The sequence below is a fragment of the Zootoca vivipara genome, chromosome 8, assembly GCF_963506605.1.
Source record: "Zootoca vivipara chromosome 8, rZooViv1.1, whole genome shotgun sequence".
Taxonomy (NCBI): Eukaryota; Metazoa; Chordata; class Lepidosauria; order Squamata; family Lacertidae; genus Zootoca; species Zootoca vivipara.
Genome location: NC_083283.1, coordinates 68033827 through 68055116, shown reverse-complemented (window position 1 = coordinate 68055116; position 21290 = coordinate 68033827). Strand labels below are relative to the sequence as shown.

The 21290-nt window shown below is 45.2% G+C and overlaps 1 protein-coding gene across 1 annotated transcript in view; it reads left to right on the top strand.

Moving 5' to 3' along the window:
• Positions 1-21290, top strand: part of LOC118090347 (cadherin-6) — a 146106-nt gene that overhangs the window by 102598 nt on the left and 22218 nt on the right. Inside the window, exons 4-7 of the mRNA XM_035125971.2 lie at positions 2582-2701; positions 5780-5947; positions 8914-9101; positions 12834-13087. Coding sequence (XP_034981862.1) covers positions 2582-2701; positions 5780-5947; positions 8914-9101; positions 12834-13087 — 730 coding nt within the window. The remainder of the gene's footprint in view (positions 1-2581; positions 2702-5779; positions 5948-8913; positions 9102-12833; positions 13088-21290) is intronic.

Genomic DNA, 21290 nt, shown 5'->3' with positions numbered 1-21290 from the left:
CGTAATCATATACACTTCTCGAAACCCCATGACACCCTAACAACATTGGCCTGATTCGCCGTTACATTAACCAATGAAAGTACAGAGAACATTAACGATCAGATACCTGAGAGAAGAGGAAAGTTCTTGTCTGGGATTTTTGTTTGTTTCCTTTTGAGCATAAAGGAGGGAGGGGGAACCACTACATCTATCCTTTCTCTTGTTGCCCCCACCCTGGACTTCCAGCACCAGAGTACTTGGAGGAGGACCTGCAATGATGACTTCAGGGTCTGTGTAGGCTCACAAGGAAGGAGGTAATTCCATGTGGCACTGGGCTCCTGAGGTGTGTGAGCCTTTACAGTGGACCCTTTCGGGTTTCGAATGCGGCAAACCTGGAAGTGTATACTTCCGGGTTTTGCCACATGTACAGAAGCGCTCTGCGCATGCGCATGCGCAAAAGCACTTTATCGCTCTAGGCGTGTACACAGAAGCGGTGCCTCATGTTGCAGACCTTTCGGGTTACGCAGGACCCCCGGAACAAATTAAGTTCAAATCTGGAGTGTACACTGTGTATATAAAACCAACACTTTGAATTGTGCCCAACAATGCAGAGATCAGTTTTCACCTACTGGTCAAGGGACAAGTCTAGACTTGTGAATGCTACACTAAAGTATGGGCAAGTATAATCTATTTCTAGTCCATGCCTGTTAAGCATATGTTCATTCAGAGGTGCATTATGTTCCATTTCTGCATTAGGCTATGGATTCTTTTTTCAATCCACCAAAACACTGCATTCCAATATGTATCTTATTATAATGTCATCTCCATGTACACATTTCTAAGTGTATTTTATCCTAAAATGTGCCTATTAATGCATTTTGGTATGGGTTTTGCAAAACTTGGAGGTGTGTGATATCCAAAGGATGATTATGTTCTAATCAGCACATTTATCTGTGAGGTGTGGATCAACTAATATCAGATTCACGGAAATCCAAATCCGTATAGAATGTCCTGGGAGATTGAAGTGTTCTCCTACTGGTTTAAAATGCTGTAGAACAACTGAAGGACTATTCTTTGGGTAGGCAGCTCTCCTCACACCCACTTTTGTGCTTTGGAGATGTCCACTGTCACAATGTTAGCCATCCCTGATGTGCAGTGAAAAGGATTGTTCCCTGGATGTGTGTGTACGCAATCAAAACAATTGGGGAATGAGAAGTCTATTACAAAATACTACCTCCCCTCTTGATAACATGCATAGCACAGTAAATTGACAGGTTCAATATCTACCAAGTATTTGCCCCATTTACAGATATACACTTCTGGCCTGAAACATGGAGGTGAGAACCGTCCCTCCCCTCCCTAACTGGCGCCCCCGGGTCAAATTAAATCAGCGGTTTGCCATGTATATTGTCCTTGCATAATTGGACGTTCCTTCACAAATAGATGGTGTCAACACCCCATGCCAGACCAGGACAGTAATTATTATTATTATTATTATTATTATTATTTGTACCCTGCCCATTTGGCTGGGTATCCCCAGCCACTTTGGGTGGCTTCCAACAAGATTAAAATACATTAAAATGTCACACATTAAAAACTTCCCTAAACAGGCCTGCCCTCAGATGTTTTCTAAATGTCAGAGAGTTGTTTATCTCTTTGACATCTGGTGGGAAGGTGTTCCACAGGGTGGGTGCCACTACCAAAAAGGCCCTCTGCCTGGTTCCCTGTAGCTTTGCTTCTCGCAGTGAGGGAACCGCCAGAAGGCCCTTGGCGCTGGACCGCAGTGTCCGGGCAGAGCGATGGAGGTGGAGACGCTCCTTCAGGTATACTAGGCCAAGGCTGTTTAGGGCTTTAAAAGTCAGCACCAACACTTTGAATTGTGCTTGGAAATGTACTGGGAGCCAATGTAGGTCTTTCAGGACCGGTGTTGTATGGTCTCGGCAGCCGCTCCCAGTCACCAGTCTAGCCGCCGCATTCTGGATTAGTTGTAGTTTCCGGGTCACCTTCAAAGGTAGCCCCACGTAGAGCACATTGCAGTAGTCCAAGCGGGAGACAACTAGAGCATGCACAGTGGTGTGGGAGGAAATGATGCAAGTATTTGCCTCCACCATGATCCCTAGCAGAACCTCCCACCACATCAGACACACTCACCTGTGATTTGCAATGGGAGGAAATTTTGATCAGGACCATGCTAGAGTCTGTAGCAGCCACAACTACAGTGAGCTCCTAGCTGAGTTTCCTCTCCCCATCTCCTTCTTGGCAACTAGCAGTGACACGCAGTGTTGGGAAGCTGGCTGGGCAATGCTATCCAACAGCAAGAACACCTGTATCTCTTGTTACTGTACAAGGTATACAAAAAAAAAGTAGCCGCAACAAATGATATTGCAATCAAGAGCAGCCCTTCAAAACTCACTGTGGATCTCAAACACCCAACCATCATGATTCCCATTTCCAGCTCTGGAGAAAACTCCTGAAATGGCACCTCTGGTGGAATCTCCAGGTACTAAGTTTATGCGGCTGGCTGGAAGCAAGAGCGACAATTTAAAATGATGTCCTTTGGCAGAACAGCAAATATTTTTCTTTTCTTTTTTTATCATTGCAGGTACATTTGTCGTGCAAGTCACAGCAACGGATGCCGACGACCCTACGTATGGGAACAGCGCTAGAGTCGTCTACAGCATTCTCCAGGGGCAGCCATATTTTTCCGTCGAGTCTGAGTCAGGTCAGGAGATTTTAATCTGTCATTCTCTGACAACCTCCATAATTTAAAACGACGTGTTAAGTCAAGCTAGGACCTATTTGGCAAATTCTTCAAGGAAATTCTATTTGACTCAGTGCAGACTTCGAGAGGCCCAGTAGAGTGATACATCTGTAAATATGACACATTATTTTAATATCTTAACCTAATAAAAACAGAACGGAGCCTGGATGGAAAGTCCTTTCCCCCCAGTCCATTTGAAAACAAACAAATAATGGGAATGTTTAGGATGCCTGCATCGAAAGCAGTGCTCAGCTCAGTCATTTGGCTTTCATGAATAAAAATGGAGAGTGGACAACCTTTTGTCTCTCAAGGGCAACCATCCATCAGGGGTAATGTGCTAGAGCCTGCAGGAAAGTAATTGGCAGAGCCATAGACATAAATGTTCTGGATTAACTAATCCAGAATAAAGATCACCCTGCTTCAATTTTCGTCATGGCTGCTACCATGGGGGAGAGATTAAGGCAGCTTCAGGAGGCACAACAAGATACGGTACATACAATGAGCTCAGTGGCCAGAGGTTGTCCATCTGTCAGCAGAAAGGAAAATAAGACTATGAAGGAGATGAATGCTGCTTAATCACAGGTCCTTCAAAAAAAGATTGGAGGTATCATTTTTATAACTCTCTGGCTCATACAGGAAACTGACATGAAAGCCAGCTCAGCTTTGAAGTGGAAGGAGAAAGTGTGGTAGACAGAGAGATGGTGGTGACTTGTGCTTAAAAAGAATAAGACTATCTGAAATCTGGACAGGGAATTTTCTCTCTCTTATTTTATGTAAGCTTTCATTTTTGTAAACTTTATAACTACAAAGTTCACAGTAAATTTACTTATCTGCAATAAAGATCTGTGGGAAACTTATTGGGGAAAGTTCATTTTCAAGTGCAAACAACCTGTGACAGATCAAATGGAATGCATGCAATTGCACGCATATATGGTATATATATATATTAAAGAACACACCCTTTGGGGGACAGGAGATGCTCTAATCCTGCAAGTTATCAGTTTGGCAGAGTGAGCGTTATGCCTTTGTCAAAGCCCACTTGAGCAGCTTCCAAAGCACCCAACAACCAGCTGTTTGTGGGGAGATTTTAAAGTGCTACTCAAAGTAAGTTTGCCCTGGCTGATGTGAAGGGACCTCAATCCTGCTTGGTCCAGGTGTTTTGTTTCAGCATCTGAAAGAAAGTGGAGGGGAAGCTTGCTTCTATCGGCACCTTGCTGCCTGCTACATGCTTTGAAACCTCGATGTTGGGACTTCCAAGCACCCATCTGTTCATGCACGTATTTTAACGTATGGTCCTATCTGCATAGCCCCGTTGTTCCTTGGCCACATTAGAGTGTAACAGATTTTTTAGGAGCCCAGCTTTTATAAACAGATGGGCAGTTTGCAAAGGCATCCTACATTTTAGAAAGCCAAAGAGAATGATACTGATATTTCACCCCTCTGTTCAACTTCTTTTTCCTTCTCCCAATACCGTTCTGCCTCTAAATATATAGAAAGAATGCTTGGGGACTTGCTATTTTTTGCATGGATTTCCTTTCAGTTTAATGTTGTAGTAGTATGTCTTTAATGAAGGCTTGCTTTCACCCCGTTTGTCAAAATAAAAATTTCAAATAAGAAAGGGGTGGGAGAAAACACATGCACACAAAGATGCAGGACAAAAAGCAATGTGGGGGAGGGGGAGTTATGCTCCCTTTTAACTTCATGAAATGCTTTAGCATGGGGTTAATAGGTTGAATAAAGAACTGCATCAAACAGCAGTATATGCAAATAGCTTGAAGCTCTTTCCCATGTTGTGCAAGTCACACAAACAACAGAACCAGATACAATTTGACAAGGCTATAATTGAGTGCAATCATTACTAGCGACTGTAGTCAAGAGGACAGAGTGGAGGTTTAGATTCATTACTTTTTTGCAATTGTTCTAGGCAGCTTTTTTGTTCAATGCACACATACACACAAAACTACAAATAAAACATAACACGCCTTAAAAATGTGGTGCGCTACCCAAACGATTTAAACTAACACTAAAAGCGGGGGGACAGGGGGGGAACGGACACCAAGACCTTCCACTCAGGGAGTGACAGGACTCCCCTACCTCTTTTGAACTTACACTCGCCAATCAGAGGCCAGACTGCAAGAAGGAATTTGGAGACGGACCTGGCTAAGCCTGTTTGCACTCGGGTCCCTCCCCAAATCATCAAAGCTGGCTGCACCATCTTCCAGTAGCGCAGTCGGCATCGGACATCCCACCCTGTATAAATTTGGCCCCATCTGAAGGTGAGAAGATGGTGCATGTGGATGACCTTATGGTGGAGTGACTTGGTCGCCAAAGAGGAATTTGCCATACCCCACTCTCCTCCAGATCAAAGTATCGAGGTACCCTGGTAAAGGGGTTTAAGGGGAAGGATTCTGTCTGTATGCCCGGACGGGGGCTAACAAGCCATGGAATGCCCCAGTTTTCCTGGAGGGGGTCCTCTGTATTTGATGTGCATCATGTGGGGATCCTTAACCCAGGACTGACCCTGATAAAGTTACCAGACAGCAATTGGGTTGGCTGATCCAGGATACAGACCCAGTGCCTAAGCCAAAACCTTCTTGCACCTGTAATCAATAAATTTGTGGTCATTTGGATCCCAAAAAGGTTGTCATGTCATTTATGGCTCCCTGTGTCCCTACAGCAGTGACCTCAGGCTTACTGCAACTGGTCCTGCAACATAATATGGAAGCTGAGCAGATGCCAGAAATGGAAAGCAGTGGGCTTGGAGCCACACATACAAATAAACCCATGGACTGAAAAGGCTTGTGTAAAGGATTATTTTAACTTCATGAAGAGAGTGCATGGTGGCCTTCGTTGAGCATGAGGTTCCTCCATTGCAGCACTTTTCCATCCTTACTTACAATGAGCTTTTGCAAAGAAAGCCCTTCCCACTGATATCATGTCCATACAGGAAGAGATGTGCGGTAGTCTGGCCATTTAACTTAAGCTTTTACAAGAAAAGTCAGTTACCTTCAATGGTGTCCTTAATTTTCTCATTCCCAGGCATCATCAAAACAGCTTTGCTGAACATGGATCGAGAAAACCGGGAGCAGTACCAAGTGGTCATCCAAGCCAAGGACATGGGGGGACAGATGGGTGGATTGTCAGGAACCACCACGGTGAACATCACATTGACGGATGTCAATGACAACCCACCTCGTTTCCCCCAGAGTATGGAAGATTTAATAATTCTGCTTTATCTAGCTCAGTTCTACAATCCAGTGGTGGGGATGCAAATATACCTGTACACAGCAAGCCTGGAATCTTTAAAATTAGAAGAGATTGATGATATTGAAGGGAGGGGGTTATACCTTTTGGTCACAAATCTGTGAAAGCTTATGGAAAACACCCAGCCTTACTACTGTTCACTATTGACAATTATTTCCTAGATTTATCTTCAGCTCTGTCTATGGTATTGTAATGTCCTATTTCAAAGAGTCAAAAGAAAGTACAGTGGTACCTTGGTTCTCAAACTTAATTCATTCCAGGAGTCAAATGGTTCGAAAACCAAGGTGCAGCTTCCGATTGGCTGCAGGAGCTTCCTGCACTCAAGTGGAAGCCATGTCGGACGTTTGGCTTCCAAAAAATGTTCGCAAACATGAACACTTACTTCTGGGTTTGTGGCGTTCGGGGGGGCGATTTGTTCGGGAGCCAAGCTGTTTGAGTACCAAGGTACCACTGTACACTGAAATCAATTGAATTACAGTGGTACCTCGGTTTATGAACACAATTGGTTCCGGAAGTCTGTTCATAAACTGAAGCGAACTTTCCCATTGAAAGTAATGGAAAGTGGATTAATCTGTTCCAGACGGTCCGCGGGGTACTTAAACTGAAGCGTTCATAAACTGAAGCAAACTTTCCCATTGAAAATAATGGAAAGTGGATTAATCCGTTCCAGATGGGTCCGCGGTGTTCATAAACCGAAAATTCATAAACCGAGGTGTTCATAAACCGAGGTTCCACTGTATGGGGATTTAGCCCAGCTCTTACACTGAGTACATTATAGTATATAGCTACTAGTTGTTTTTGACTACATTCTTTCAGTGGTTAAGCAGCCTTTGTGATATTTAGTATGATTCAGTGCTTGTCAGTTTGTCTAATCCAGGGCTCAAAGACTGCTGTTTTGTCAAGTACCATGGAAACCACCAATCATCTCAGAAAACCTCCCTGCCTGGGCAAACCCTGCACATTAGAAATAAGGCTAGGCTACTGACATACGGGTGGCGCTGTGGTCTAAACCACAGAGCCTGGGGCTTGCTGGTCAGAAGGTTGGCGGTTCGAATCCTCGGGACGGGGTGAGCTCCCATTGCTCGGTCCCTGCTCCTGCCAACCTAGCAGTGTGAAAGCACGTCAAAGTGCAAGTAGATAAATAGGTACCACTCCGGTGGGAAGGTAAACAGCGTTTCCGTGCGCTGCTCTGGTTTGCCAGAAGTGGCTTAGTCATGCTGGCCACATGACCCGGAAGCTGTCTGCAGACAAACGCCTGCTCCCTTGGCCAGTAAAGCGAGATGAGTGCCACAACCCCAGAGTCGTTCGTGAATGGACTTAATTGTCAGGGGTTTATTTACCTTTACTGACATACTAGCTTTCAAGTAGCCGCAAGATTTTGATGCATTCTGAAATGGCATTAGCGAAGAGAACTGCACCAAATACTTTTCTCTCCAGGGAAAATAATTCTAGATACAAAAGTATGCCAGGTTTATATATTTGAAAATGTTGAGGAAGGCATTCCCCCAACTGAAGAATAACTCCTAATATAGGGCAAACGTCAGCCTGCGGGTATGGACAGTAGGAAACTTCTGTTGACACGAGTAAGCCATAATTTGAGACTTGGTTCCATGGCCCAAAGAGAATTACACATCTCTGGCCAAGGGCGTCTCACATGCTCTGAGACAATGATGCAGAAGCACAATGACCAAAAGGTCCCCGAGACAATGTATTTGGGTCATTTGCAGTGCAGCAAGTTAACATGAAGGGCTTTGGCTGTGCGTCGTCTTGTGTCGCTATGTCACATCGCACAATGGTGGTTTGCTGTTTCCTTATTCACTGTATTTGACGTATGGATGCTTTTGCTTTGCCATAATCCATCTGGCGAAAACAGCCCTGCGTGCATTGTAAAGAGAGGACTTGTTGAAAATCAGTTCAAGGGGCAGGGAAAGAGAGAAATGCCTTGTAGGGGTTTGCGGTAGAATAAAGCAGCCCTGATTTCAACAAGATGCTGGGCTTATTTAAAGCACTTATCCCTGCTAGGTTCCATCCAGCTCTCAGCCTGTCAGGCAAGTGAATGGTTTGGCAGATAGGCTTACAGGGTTCGATATTCCACAGATAGAGCAACCTGTTGTTACTGTGAGGTATTTGAGGAGCCAGGGTCAGAGCCAGTCACTTCAGGGAGCCAGATAAGATACTATTGGCTCCCTGCATCACCTGTTCTGTGCTGAGTTGATAGCTGCAGTTGTTGTTGGCATCTGCCTGACTCGAGAGACAATGGAGTGCACCTCTGGGGGTCAAGTCAAACTGCTGCATTAGCAGCACCAAAGTAACCTGCTTGAGATGCAAACCAGGGCAGTGTGTATGGAGGTCCTGGGCTGCCCAGACAGCAAGACCCCCTCTCAGCCTTATGGATGCGGTTGCAGTTCTGTACTCTAATCATGAGTGGGACTGTCGTGCAAGCTAGCTGTTCCCTTCGCCTGCAGGCTGCCATACAGGTGCAGGGAAATGGGTGCCTCTGCCCTACCATCATTTCCCCCTGTTTGACAAAGCACCATGACACCAGCATCTTTAAATCAGCACAAGGAAAGAGTAACCTTGAGCCATAAGCAAAAGCCAGAGTGAAACTATTCCGGTGTGCAGACTTAGCAGCTGAAGGGTGTATGAGTTAAGTCTGATGCCAGAACAAATAGAATGGTTAAGCACTTGCCTTTTGTAGTACTTAGAATCAGGAATGCAACAGAATGGCTCTATTGAGAAAGAAGAAAGTCCTGCAAGCAACTTGGAGCAGCAGCAACCTAGGAATCAATTTACTAGTGTGGCTGCTGGTAGAGAATAGATGTAGGAAGAAAACCTGCATGTGACTGGAGATTTGGGGGAAATGCCCCAATAGTTGTGATTGTCTGGCTAAAGTTTCCCTTTATCTCTAGGTGCCTACCAGTTCAAAATCCATGAGTCTGCACCTCTCAATTCACCGGTTGGCAGGATAAAAGCTACTGATGCTGATGTGGGTCCAAATGCAGAGATGGAATACAGCATCATCGAAGGGGATGGCTCAGAAATGTTTGGCGTCTTCACAGACAAGGCGACACAGGAAGGCATCATAACAGTGAAAAAGGTGCATGTTCTCAGATGTTTCCCTTTGGCTTTCAGCATGCTTTTGTCACATGTGTTTTGTCTCCCACACATAGTTTGTTAACACCCTTGTCAACGTATAGTAATGCTCTGCAAAGAGTGGAGAAATGGCTTCAGAGGAAATATTTCACACTTTTGCATGGCTGTCCAGATCAGATCAAGTGGCCCTGGGCAGCCCGGGCACACAGGCTGCCCTCCCTACCTCGACACCTCCCTTCTCAACCCTGACCCATCACAAGCTACAGATCCTGCAGGCTTCTTTCAGCCTGTGTCTAGAAGCTGCTTCTTCATGGCTGCAGACCAGTAGTTATCACCACTGTGAGATAATACAAAATACTTCATATAACTCTATTTAGATGCTAAACATGCTTGGGTGGGCTAGCAAAATGCCATTCACTTATATGAGAAGAAATAAAGAGGTGCACCATTTGAGTGTGGGCAGAACCTGCTTCCTGCCCTGTGTAGCACCAGCTAATAAGGACCACGTTTGCTCCTGTATGAGTCAACCCATCCTATGTCTTGTTTCCTGGTCACACTAGAGCATAAGGGATATTGTGACTGGGCATTTGATTAATTAGGTGTTGGTTGTGGGCTTTTAAAAAAAATGGTGCCAATTATATTCACTAGATTGATGCTAGTTGTATTTGCTGGGTTGATTTCTGTTCTGGACCTGGGTTAAAAATGTGAACAGTGACCATTTCTGTTACTGACAGAATTCTCTGACATCCCTAGGTGCAACAGACTTGTTCTATCAAATGGCAACCTGGCCTCTTTTACACACCATTTCTTTTCTACATGTTGCAGGGGGGGGGGATACGTTTTAGAGACGCTGGCTAAGAATCTGCTCCATTAGCCCCCACAAATTCTCAAAAACTGTGCCGTGTTGCATATGAAATATTTTGAAATTAAACACTCTGAAAAGCTGGGTAAAGTTAATATCCCATCTAATGCAAAAGCATATCAGAGCTCTGTGTTCCTATGTCTTTTCCCCTATACAATGCAATTAATAATTCTATCCGGGAGCATTCTGACTTCTCTTTTGTTGTCTCTCTGTTTTTTAAAGAGCAGGGCCTTATTAGATCCTGAGTGGGAACTACTAATATGACACCTTCGTTGTCAGAAAGCATTTCACTAATCTCATTTGCAAGCAACTTATCTAGCAAGCTTGATAAGGTTACAGATATCAGCCTGCATCAATTCAGACTTAGCCAACATGAAAAAGACATTAGAGTCTCAAACATGCACTTTTGCCTGTAGATCTCTGCACAACACCCATCATTACTTGTTCATACAGAAATGCCTCATAGGACTTGATCCCAATATCACTCAATTTTCTGTTTGCGTCCGATTCTGAAAAATAATGCTTTGGCCAGGTTTCTTACAGTACAAGGGATTAAAAAAAATGAAGAGCCATGGTTTGTCTCCTTTCCACCTAAATTGCTTGTGATGTTTCTTCTGTACCCTCAGGATTTCACGATGTAGTCAAATCTAATTGCAACTACATCACGCACAATTCCCCCCACTTCCTCAAGCAATAGGAAATTCCAGGGGCAGCCTCTATGGGGCCTGGTTACATGTGAGGAGAGAGCACTGAAAGCTTGTGGCATTTTTGCAATATCTGTTTATGCATTGAGCATAGAGAGGGGAAGAAAAGCCCCATACTCAGAAAGAGCCAGTCTATAAACCAGCATCAGTTCCCCAGAAAGCAAAAAGCTTCTATTTGAAACTAGGGGTGGGAGAGAAATTCAACTCAGTTGGCGAACTTACCAAATTTGCAGTTCCCAAAACAATATGCAAACCAAAACACAGCCATCCATCAAAAGTTGTGCTTTGCTTGTGTTTGTGTGTATGTGTGTTGCAATGCCAAGGAGAGTGTACAGAAATACATATATTGAGGTGCACATAAAAATGCACGTATTTGTGAAAACAACATACGAAAATAGAGCGCATTAGGGAAATTTGCTTTGAAAAAAGGTGCCTCTTAAGCAAACATGCATACTGTGAGAAACTCACACAAAAGTGCTGGTGAATTTTCATGACAACCTTTTTTTAGAAATCCCAAAGTGATGTGGAAATGTGGGGAATGGAAATTAAGATGGGGAAAAATGAGAAATGGGGGTAATTGGAAATTGAAGGATTCACCCACTTCTACCTGGAGTGTTTCCTCTTTCCCCCCGAGACTCCTTCATCCTCTCAGCTACAGAATTCATATTATTTCCTCTTTAACTGGCTGCACTGCGACTACTGGCCACTTCTCCAGCTCGCAACAGAGCATCGGGACTGTCTGTGCTGTTAGGCAGAGTGAGGAAGCCATCTAAAAAACAACAGCACCCTGATTTAGGGGTGTCATGAAAGGGCAGAAAATTGTCAGTTGTTTCATTTATTACTATTGTATTTTTTACTACCAGGGAGTGAGATAAGTACCCAAGGGGTTGCCGCCTCAGGTGCCAAAATAACTTGGCCATGTTTTGCACACTATATACGTTGAATGGTGGGGCAGTGGTGGGGAAGCAGGGACACCAATTGCTGTTCTTCCTGAGGCAGCAACATATCTTGGGGTAGCCCTGCCAACCACATGGGCTGCGTCTGAGTTCGCTAGACACTGTCAAAGCTCATGAAGAAAACTCTTGCAGACATCAAGCGCTATTGAGCAAGCATCTACAGCTAGTTCCAGAAACATTGACTGACCGTCGGCGCTCATTAACATCAATGAAGTATAACAAATGACAGTTATCTCTTCCCTTGACACAACACAACAGCATCCTCGCTACGCTCTTTTACCGAACGCCACGCTACATCGGTTCTGACTTCACATAACATAGTTGCATTTCCAGTGAGGAACGGCTTTCAACACACAACTTTCCCCCAAAATGTGTCCCCTTTTCAGGTAGGGGCTTTGAGGGAAACGAAAGTCGGTTCAGAGTGGTTGATTTATTTTCTCATTTGCAAGGAAGTGTGGGAAGGCAACGTTGTTGGGCAAACACATTTGGGAAGTATCAGAGTAGGAAAGGCAGGAATGTTTCAATGGAAATGAAGTCATTAATGATTTCTAAAAGGTGCAGGATCGGAGGACAAACCTCTTGTCTCACAGCAGCACATTATCTCCAGACATTACAGAGATCTCTGAAGTTGCCATTGTATATTTTCTTCTTCACAAGGCATAAATGGGGCAATTGTTTGAAGTGGGAGTGCTTGAATACGGAAACACCTGAGCAGTCCCAATTCAAGCAAACACACCTTCCTTCTGGAGCAGGCCCTTCTTCGAGCTGGGGCTCAAATGCACACCCTGCATTTCTTGGTCTTCTCCAAGAAGCAAGAAGAAGTGTTGTCCTTTGAAGAAGAGAAAGAAGGTACCGTAGTAGATGGAGGAGGACTCTCTGCTAAAGGTTGATAAGCAACTTCATTGTCCCTTCTGCTCTCCCGCCTTGTGGTTCTTTATATTTACACCAGACACCCTCTCTCCTCTCTAAAATAGGGCACATAACCACCCTACCTCTGAGGCCGAAATCCTGGATACACTTACTCAGGCGTATGTACGGTTGAAAGCAGTAGGGCTTCCTTCTGGGCAAGCATGCATTGAATTGCAGTGCAAATGTTTGTTTTGAAGTGCATAACACGCTCATCCGACGCATTTCAGTCTGCCTCTTTGAATGTCAGGTCTCCCTGGAAAGCCGTTATCAGCTTTCTATTTAACATGTGCATTTTCTGCTCCTAGGCTTTGGATTTTGAAAAGAAAAGACAGTTCACTCTGAAAGTGGAGGCAAGCAATCCTCACGTGGACCCCAGATTCCTCTATCTGGGACCCTTCAAAGATGTTACAACTGTCAGAATTGTGGTGGAGGATGTAGACGAACCTCCAGTGTTCAGCAGGCCAGCCTACGTATTTGAAGTGAAGGAAGATGTCCAGATAAACACTGTCATAGGAACCGTGACTGCCCGAGACCCTGACGTTGCAAAGAATCCTATCAAGTAAGCATAGACTTATTTAGGTTTTTGTTATATCTCTGAACTTAGCATGTTTGGGTTTTTTTTAATGCCAATATCTTACTACTGTTGAGAATGAAATAGTTGGTACTGTATAGCTAGGTATTATTTCTGCTGTTGTTGTTTTTTAAGTAAATTTTATTTGGTTTTACAAAATCAATCACACAATTAACATTCTTGAAAACATTAAAAATAAAACAAGATTCTTTCGATTCTTAGGACTTCCCTCCTTCCCTCCATAGATTCTTTAAATACCTTTGTCAACTGCATATTATAGTTCATCCAAATTACAGTCCTCCCTTGTCTCCAAAGTCTTTGTAACATTGCCAGAGTTATTTAGAGCCTGCCAAAGAGTTGCAGTGTTTACAGTGTTCTTTTAAACGCAAACTGTATTCATCCCGAACTCTACTGAAGTTCTGATCTTCCTGATTTTCCTGGTCAATCTCGGCATCTCTGCACAATCTTGCAGTTTCATCTGCCAGTCCACCTTTATAGGCATCTTGTCACCTTTCCATTTCTGGGCAAGCAGCATCCTTGCAGCCGTAGTAGCGTACATGAACAGTCTTTTCGATTCCTTCGGTATATCTGCGCCTACAATTCCTAAGAGAAAGGCTTTTGGTCTAGCTAGGTGTTATTTCTGGGTCTGCCCTGTGAGACTTATTCCGATTCTTTCATCACAGAATACATAAGAACCGCTTGTCTTAGCTTTGGGGAAGTGCAGTTTGCAGCTCAGCTCGGCCACAGCAGACAGGGCTCGCTCCTGCGGTGTAGGCAGGCAGGGAGAGAGGTGTTCCTTCCACCTTTGCAAGCCACACCTGTTTCAGGGGACTCTTTTGCCGGTGGCACTGCCAATTGCGGAGGAGTCTGTGGGCATGGCTCAGGGAGCAGACCAGAGGGGGTTGCTTTGCCCTACATTCTCCCCTCTGATCTGCTCCCTGGAAATATAAGCGTGCTACTCCCATGCCTCAGCCTCAGTTCCCTTCTAGATTTCAGAACAGTAGGCACCAGACGCAGCAGAGGAGGAGGAGGAGAACAATTTCTTTTTTACATGGACAGTGGTGGCGGCTTGCTGGACCTCTGAAGCAGCCGAAGAAAGTGGAAGAAAGATGAAAGAGAGAGAGAGAGAACCAAAAGCTTCACTATGTAGGGAGCAGTTGGGGCATGGCTAGATGTGGTGTGGCTTGCTATGGAAGTCCCTTCATCACCATTGGGGGGGCAGGAAGGAATGTTCCCTTCAGGACAATTGGCCAATCTGGAGATACTGCCTGCCTCAAAGCAACTGTCACAACGATGGTGGACAAGGTGTTGAGAATGGATCCTTAGACCAAGTGAGCACCGCAAGAGCAGGGCAATCCCCTTAAAGGGAGCTTGGGGGGGGAGAGAGCTTCTTGTCCAGACACCCTGCTCAGGGGTTGATGGGCCATAGAACCCCCAAAATGGTGGTCACGGGGGTTGATGTACATCATAGAGCAACCTGTAACCTTGGTTGACCGTGCCAATCGACAAACTCGTAAATACATAAGCAGCTTTTTGGAGTGTTCATCGGCAACTATTAGCAAGATGTTATTTGTTTAAAAATTGAATGAAGGAAGGCAAGAAGCGAATGAGGAGTGGCAGCCAGGGAAAGCTTGGCAATGCTTATGTTCTCTTGAAGTAAATGGAGTTGAAGCAGAAGGTTAAGTGTTGAACAAAATGCTGTTGAACACAATGGCACACTTCCAGAGGTACAATTTCCTGTACTCTCGGTCTGGTGCAGAAAGACAGGAAGCCATGAAAGCAGGTACAATACAGGGAGCCAACAAAGTAGATACCTTCAATATATATATATCATTATCATTATTATCATTCTATCTATTACCATACCAACCTTTTATTGGAAGGTCTCAGGGGCCCCCTACCTGCTTTGTGGGGGGGAAACCACTTGAGCATATGTCCGGCCACATGTGTTGGGCCACTGAGAAGGGAGCGGGTGGTGCTGTGGTCTAAAGCACGGAGCCTCTTGGACTTGCCAATCAGAAGGTCGGCAGTTCGAATCTGCATGACAGGGTGAGCTCCCAGCTTCTGCCAACCTAGCATTTTGAAAGCACATCAGTGCAAGTAGAAAAATAGGTACCACTGCAGCAGGAAGGTAAATGGCGTTTCCGTGTGCTCTGGCTTCCATCATGGTGTCCCATAGCGCCAGAAGCGGTTTAGTCATGCTGGTCACATGACCCAGAAAGCTGACTGTGGACAAAGGCAGGCTCCCTTGACCTGAAAAGTGAGATGAGCACCACACCCCATGGTCACCTTTGACTGGACTTAACTGTCCAGGGGTCCTTTACCTTTTTACACTGAGATGGTTCAATGATTGTCCTGGAAGGCATGAACTCCCAAGCCAGCCCATTTGAGGCAGCCTAAGCATATTGGAAGTTCCCCAACACCACCAGGAAAGAGTTCTCTAAACCCATATCCTATCTTACCTTTGCCAGCGCACTTAGGGATGGTTTGGGCCATCCTACAAACACAAACAAGCAAACACAAACCCATTCTCTCTCTCTGGCCCAGCACCACCAATAATCCCTCTAGTGCAGACACAGGATGGATTGTCCACCTCGTGACAATCTCAACTCCCCTCCCCACCCTGAACTTCATATATGCTACGCCAAGTAGCAGGCCCTAGCTCATCTGCTCAGGTCCCAGTTATGCACACAGGTACTATTTTTTGCATAGCTGCCAAGTTTTCCCTTTTCTCGCGAGGAAGCCTATTCAGCATAAGGGAAAATCCCTTTAAAAAGGGATAACTTGGCAGCTATGATTTTGTGTGGGTGGGTGGGTGGGTGGGTGGGGGGAGGTCCCATCACACTGTGAACCAAACTATACAGATCTCACAGCCTACATCAGCAGTGTCGACAGGTGAGAACAGACTGGAATGCCAGATCAGGCTGATGGCTTTGGAAAACACAAATGTGTGCCTGGCATGTACCTGCTTTCCATACTCAACCATTCACTTAGGCATACCCTACTCCAGGGCTCCTCAACCTCTTGCCCTGCAGATGTTTGGGGCTAGAACTCCCACAAGCACCATGTTTCCCGAGGCTGATGGGAACTGTAGTCCAAGACATCTTCAGGGCACCAAGCCTTGTTCTGTCTTGGTGTGGCTAGAAACCTCACTCCATTTTTGTTGTGTCCATACTCCTTTCTTCCTTTGTTGCCTCTGAGCTGCTCTTCCTGCCTCTGTGGTATGTACACTCAAGTTGTTTTCTCACCTTGTGAAGGTGCTTTCCAACACCTCTCCCTCCATCTTTGTACTCAGTCATGGGTGGAAGCTGATAGAAGAATGATACAGGAGGAGAGAGGCAATGGGGAACTTTCAAAATGAGGCTAGGGAGCGTGTGCTTGGATAGAGATGCGAGGCAACAGAAAGCGTCAAAGTTAGCCTCTCTGGACATGCCCCTGGAACCTAAATGCTGTGCAGGAATAGAGAGAAAGTGAACAGGACTGTGCTACCACCCAAACTGCTTGCCTATGTGATCCTGGAGGGCTTTTCTGGTGCCATCTCTCCAAGATCCGGGAGCCTAGATTAGGGCTTGACAGTGATTTCCCCCCGCACACCATCATGAGTGTAAATGCTAACTCTAACTTTCCCTCACAGCTCGGGGGAGGATGCAATTAGACCGTTATATGTTCTACTTGTCACTTACTTGTCAGGTTCCCCTGACAGTTAGAAATAAAACCTTCCAGACACTTGATGTTACATCGAAAACCCTCAATTTTTTCCACTTGACTGTAGCTTTAAAAAGAAAAACCTCAGCACAGAGCACTGTCAGCTTGAAAGCCCTTTGATCTCCCATTAAAGAATGCTTCATAATGTCATTATGAAGATGTTTAGCATGTGTGTGAGAGAGAGGAAATTCACACATGCATTCCTCGGTGGCCCACAAATTTTCTTGGCTTGCAGTTGCGTTAAATACAGGGACACTGCATCGAAGAAAGCAATTAGAGGAAGATCTCTTGAGGATCAGATTTTGTAAAAAGTCTGCCTTTGGCACCAGCAGATTGAGTGACACTTACATTTGTCAATAGAGTAACATTTTAGTCACCGATTCCCCTCACCTGCCTGGATGCTGAGTGACATTTCAGATGCATAAATGCATTCAGATGTACAACTATCACAACATTAGAGCTGGCAGTTTTCAGTCTTGGCTCCAACAAGGCTCAAGTCCCATTAAGACCTCATGGGGACTGTGGCCCAAAAGACACTGGCACATACCAGCATCTGCAGTCCCCACACCATCTTCCCTTCCTCCCTCCAACATTTGCCATACAGAAAATCTGCCATCTCCCATGTCAACTAGGCATTGCAAAGGAGCTGAGATTAGTCGCAATCATCCCTGCCTACGCCTGAATGAACTTGGATACGGTATGCCAGCACTTCAACCGAATCCTGCAGCTGTTTCATTTAACAGCCACTTGATGTGCATACAATAGCAGGGGGTTGTGTTTACCTGCAAAAACTTTGCTTGCCGATCTCTGCACATCGATAAATCATCAAAACAGACCATACCATTTTTGTCCGGTTGGTTTGCAACCATCCTTATCTGTCAGGCTACACGGAAAGGGACCGTCACCTTGTCTGCCGCTGTGAGGAATTGAAAGGGGATTTGGCAAAGAGAGTGGATGAGCGGTTCTCCGCTGAGTGGGGCTCTGAGAGAATTACAGAACAACAAGGACCCCTGTCCGGCTAACTCAAAATACTGCAGCATATATAACAAAACAGTTGATCTAGCTCAGGTAGCCTGTTAACACATCATCTAATATAAGGTAGCACTTTTGTCCTTGAGAGCAGTTCAGCCCATGAACTCTGCATGCTTAAAGGATGCTATGCTGTCATTCAGTCAATATCACAAGAGGTACCTGCAATAAAATATTGCAGTGTGGGGTATTCCTGCTCAGTATGCCAATCAGCTATGCCTTCTTTCAGGATATGATATTCCATTTCCCCCACCTCTCCACCTCATGTTTTCCTTATCCAATATGCTGCATTCTGTGCCCAGTCATTTGACAATTCGCAGTGGGATGGGGTGTCTACATACAATTCCTGGCCTAATGGTTTGTTCTGCTTCTGCAAACCTCAGAGTTTCTCCAAGTATGCATATATCTCCCTCTTGATACCAGGAGCCATATTCTTGCTACATAGCTGTCATAATTCCGCACTTGAGTTTGCTGTTGCTGTATACAAGCAGGACCCAACCTCAAAATTTTTCAGTGCATACTGTGTATGAAACAGCATGTGTATGTACCTCGGGACTGGAAAGTAGCTGATGTAACCAAAAAAACAATGATCCTGGAAATTGCAGGCTAGTTAGCACCGTAATCTCCAAGCGATGTTCCTGGAACATAACTGATATGAACATTGCACGAACTTGCCTTATGACACCTCTGCATTTCCTTATGTATACATATTAAGGACTTAGTGATGGCATCTTCATATATTTATTAACATTCTAGCTTATCAATTTCCCCGAGTTTGAAGGGAATAAAGCCCCGAAATCTGACATACACGCACCAGTAATTTCATTAAAGAAATGTAAAAAATGAGTTTGATGTTGTCGACTTAATTTTTAATAGGCTATGATCCGCAAGTCAAAGTCACCACCAATTCAACATAATTAGCAGCCCTTGATCAAAAGAGACCTGGGATTATTTAAATTGAATGAAAGCAATGACAAGGGTAGCCTATTAAAAGCATTCTTCTAGGTCAGGGTTAACAATGTAATAAGGATATACGGTACTTTTAACTACTACAACCTTGTCTTGTGTTCTTTCTGAATGAGAAAAATAGTTTAGAACTAGCGTTTTGCCAAACCACGGTGTTACCTATTAGAACTGTGTCGCATTAGTGTTCTGCTTGCAGATGGTCCGGCCCACCTATGAGACAGTGTGAAACATCCACTTCAGGTGGCGGGAGCACAAGAGGCGGCACCCTGCCTGCCCCACCGCTTCTGCCACTGCCAGAATGCTCCCTCTCGACAGCAAAATGGAGGCGGTGGTGTTGCTGCTCATTTTCCCTGGCCTTGGAGTGGAGAAGACAAGTGGCAACGCTCTGAGGAGCATGCTGGCTCTCATTGAATCGGCAAGAGCCAGGGCGTTCCCGTGTGCAGTGTTCTCACTTGTCCCCACCACCAGGTAGGGGAATACAAGTGGCAATGGAGGAATTAGGGGGGGGGCACATTCCTCAAGTGGCAAAACGGGATGAGACGCCCCTGCCTGTGCGTGTAGTGATTTCTGGGAAACCATGCTTCCTCATAATATTAATATTCAGGTGCAGATCTACTGTATGTCGTGGGAGCAGGGAAACGGTTAGCTATTTGTCATAAAAAAATATGCATCTTACACAAATAGTTGAAGATAAATCTTTACTTGTTAGGTTGGCAACAATTGAACAACCGGTATTATTTACTGTAAAGGTAAAGGTAAAGGGACCCCTGACCATTAGGTCCAGTCATGACCGACTCTGGGGTTGCGCGCTCATCTCACATTATTGGCCGAGGGAGCCAGCATATAGCTTCCAGGTCATGTGGCCAGCATGACAAAGCCGCTTCTGGCAAACCAGAGCAGCACATGGAAACGCTGTTTACCTTCCCGCTGTAGCGGTTCCTATTTATCTACTTGCATTTTGACGTGCTTTCGAACTGTTAGGTTGGCAGGAGCTGGGACCAAGCAATGGGAGCTCACCCCGTCGCAGGGATTCGAACCGCCGACCTTCTGATCAGCAAGCCCTAGGCTCAGTGGTTTAACCCACAGCGCCACCTGGGTCCCTTATATTATTTACTGTACATATACATTAATGAATGTCTCTCCCTTGAGCCCAACAGAGGTTTTAGTTCTTTTCCCCCAAAAAACTCATTTGTACCGGTAGCAGTGCATAAGTTACTAATCCATAGCTTGCCTGTCCTCACAGCATCTTCCAGACGGTGTCTTCATGAAGCCCCCACCCTCCCACATTCACAGCCAAAGATAAAACCAACACAATAATCAAGCCATTGCCTTCTGACACCTCCTTTCCCCAATGCCATTTATCCTTTGTGAAATACATTTACAATACAATACAAACACTAACAGAAATGCCAGGGAAAACAGGCTGAAACTTGTAGTAGGTTCTCTACAGAGTTGGAATGAGCGACTGAGCCCGAGCCCCTACTGCAGCCTTAGAAGGTTGACAGTTTGGCATTAGCCTCCCCGTACCCCATTTCTTCTGGAGCAGGGCTGAGAAAGCTGTGAGCCTCCAATGCCGTTGGACTCCAAACCCCGTCAGCCCTACCCAACACTGCAGTTGGTCAAGGATGATGGGAGTTGTAATCCAGCAGCCGCTGTAGTCCTACAGGTAGACCCATCTTGGTGGTGGCATGTTGGCAGGAGAGACATCCACGGGTCCCTTCTAGAGATGAAACAGCTGTTTGACCAGGGGGATACCCCACAGCCCTACAGGGATGATCAGCTCTGTGATAGTGGCTGCCACTAGGAAGTTGAATTTAACCATGTAGTATGGTGCAAACTAAGGCTCTGTCCATTATTCATCTTTTGCCAAGAAGCTAGAAGAACAGAGGCTTAGCTCCCTCCTGTCTGACTTGAGATGAGAGTACATTCACTGCTTCCCACCCATTGGATGTAAACTGTCCAAAGAACCTCTTTTCTCCTAGGCATCACTTTCCCCTTGCTAGGGCTTTGCTAGGACATTCTCTTCTCTCCACTTACAGCCTAACATGATCAATTGCATAGCAGTGCTTCCTAAGGGCGGCTGCAGCTAAAACAAATGGTTAGCATCAGGCTGCAAATTAAGAATCGAACATAAACAGGTTTTCTCCATTGCTTCCGAGAACTGTGTCACATACACTGTGCTAAATCTGTGATGTTCGGATTTCTGGATATTAGGCTTCCGTTTGAAAAACTTACACCGCTAATCCCCTGTTCGCTGAATACGTGAAAGATGCTTGCTTAAAGCCTGTTAAATAGCTTGGCAAATCCAAACTGTGGCACTACTGCCAACTTTCAGTATATGTCTGAGATATTAATTGTTGCCCCAGCTTGAGGTCCTGGTTTCTGCAACTCATATAATTCCAGGGAAATTTCTGCTGGCATGCAGCCTTTGAAGTCGGCAGACACACAAACTCTTCCAGCCCCAGACTTTTAAAAGGTATCAGGGAGATGT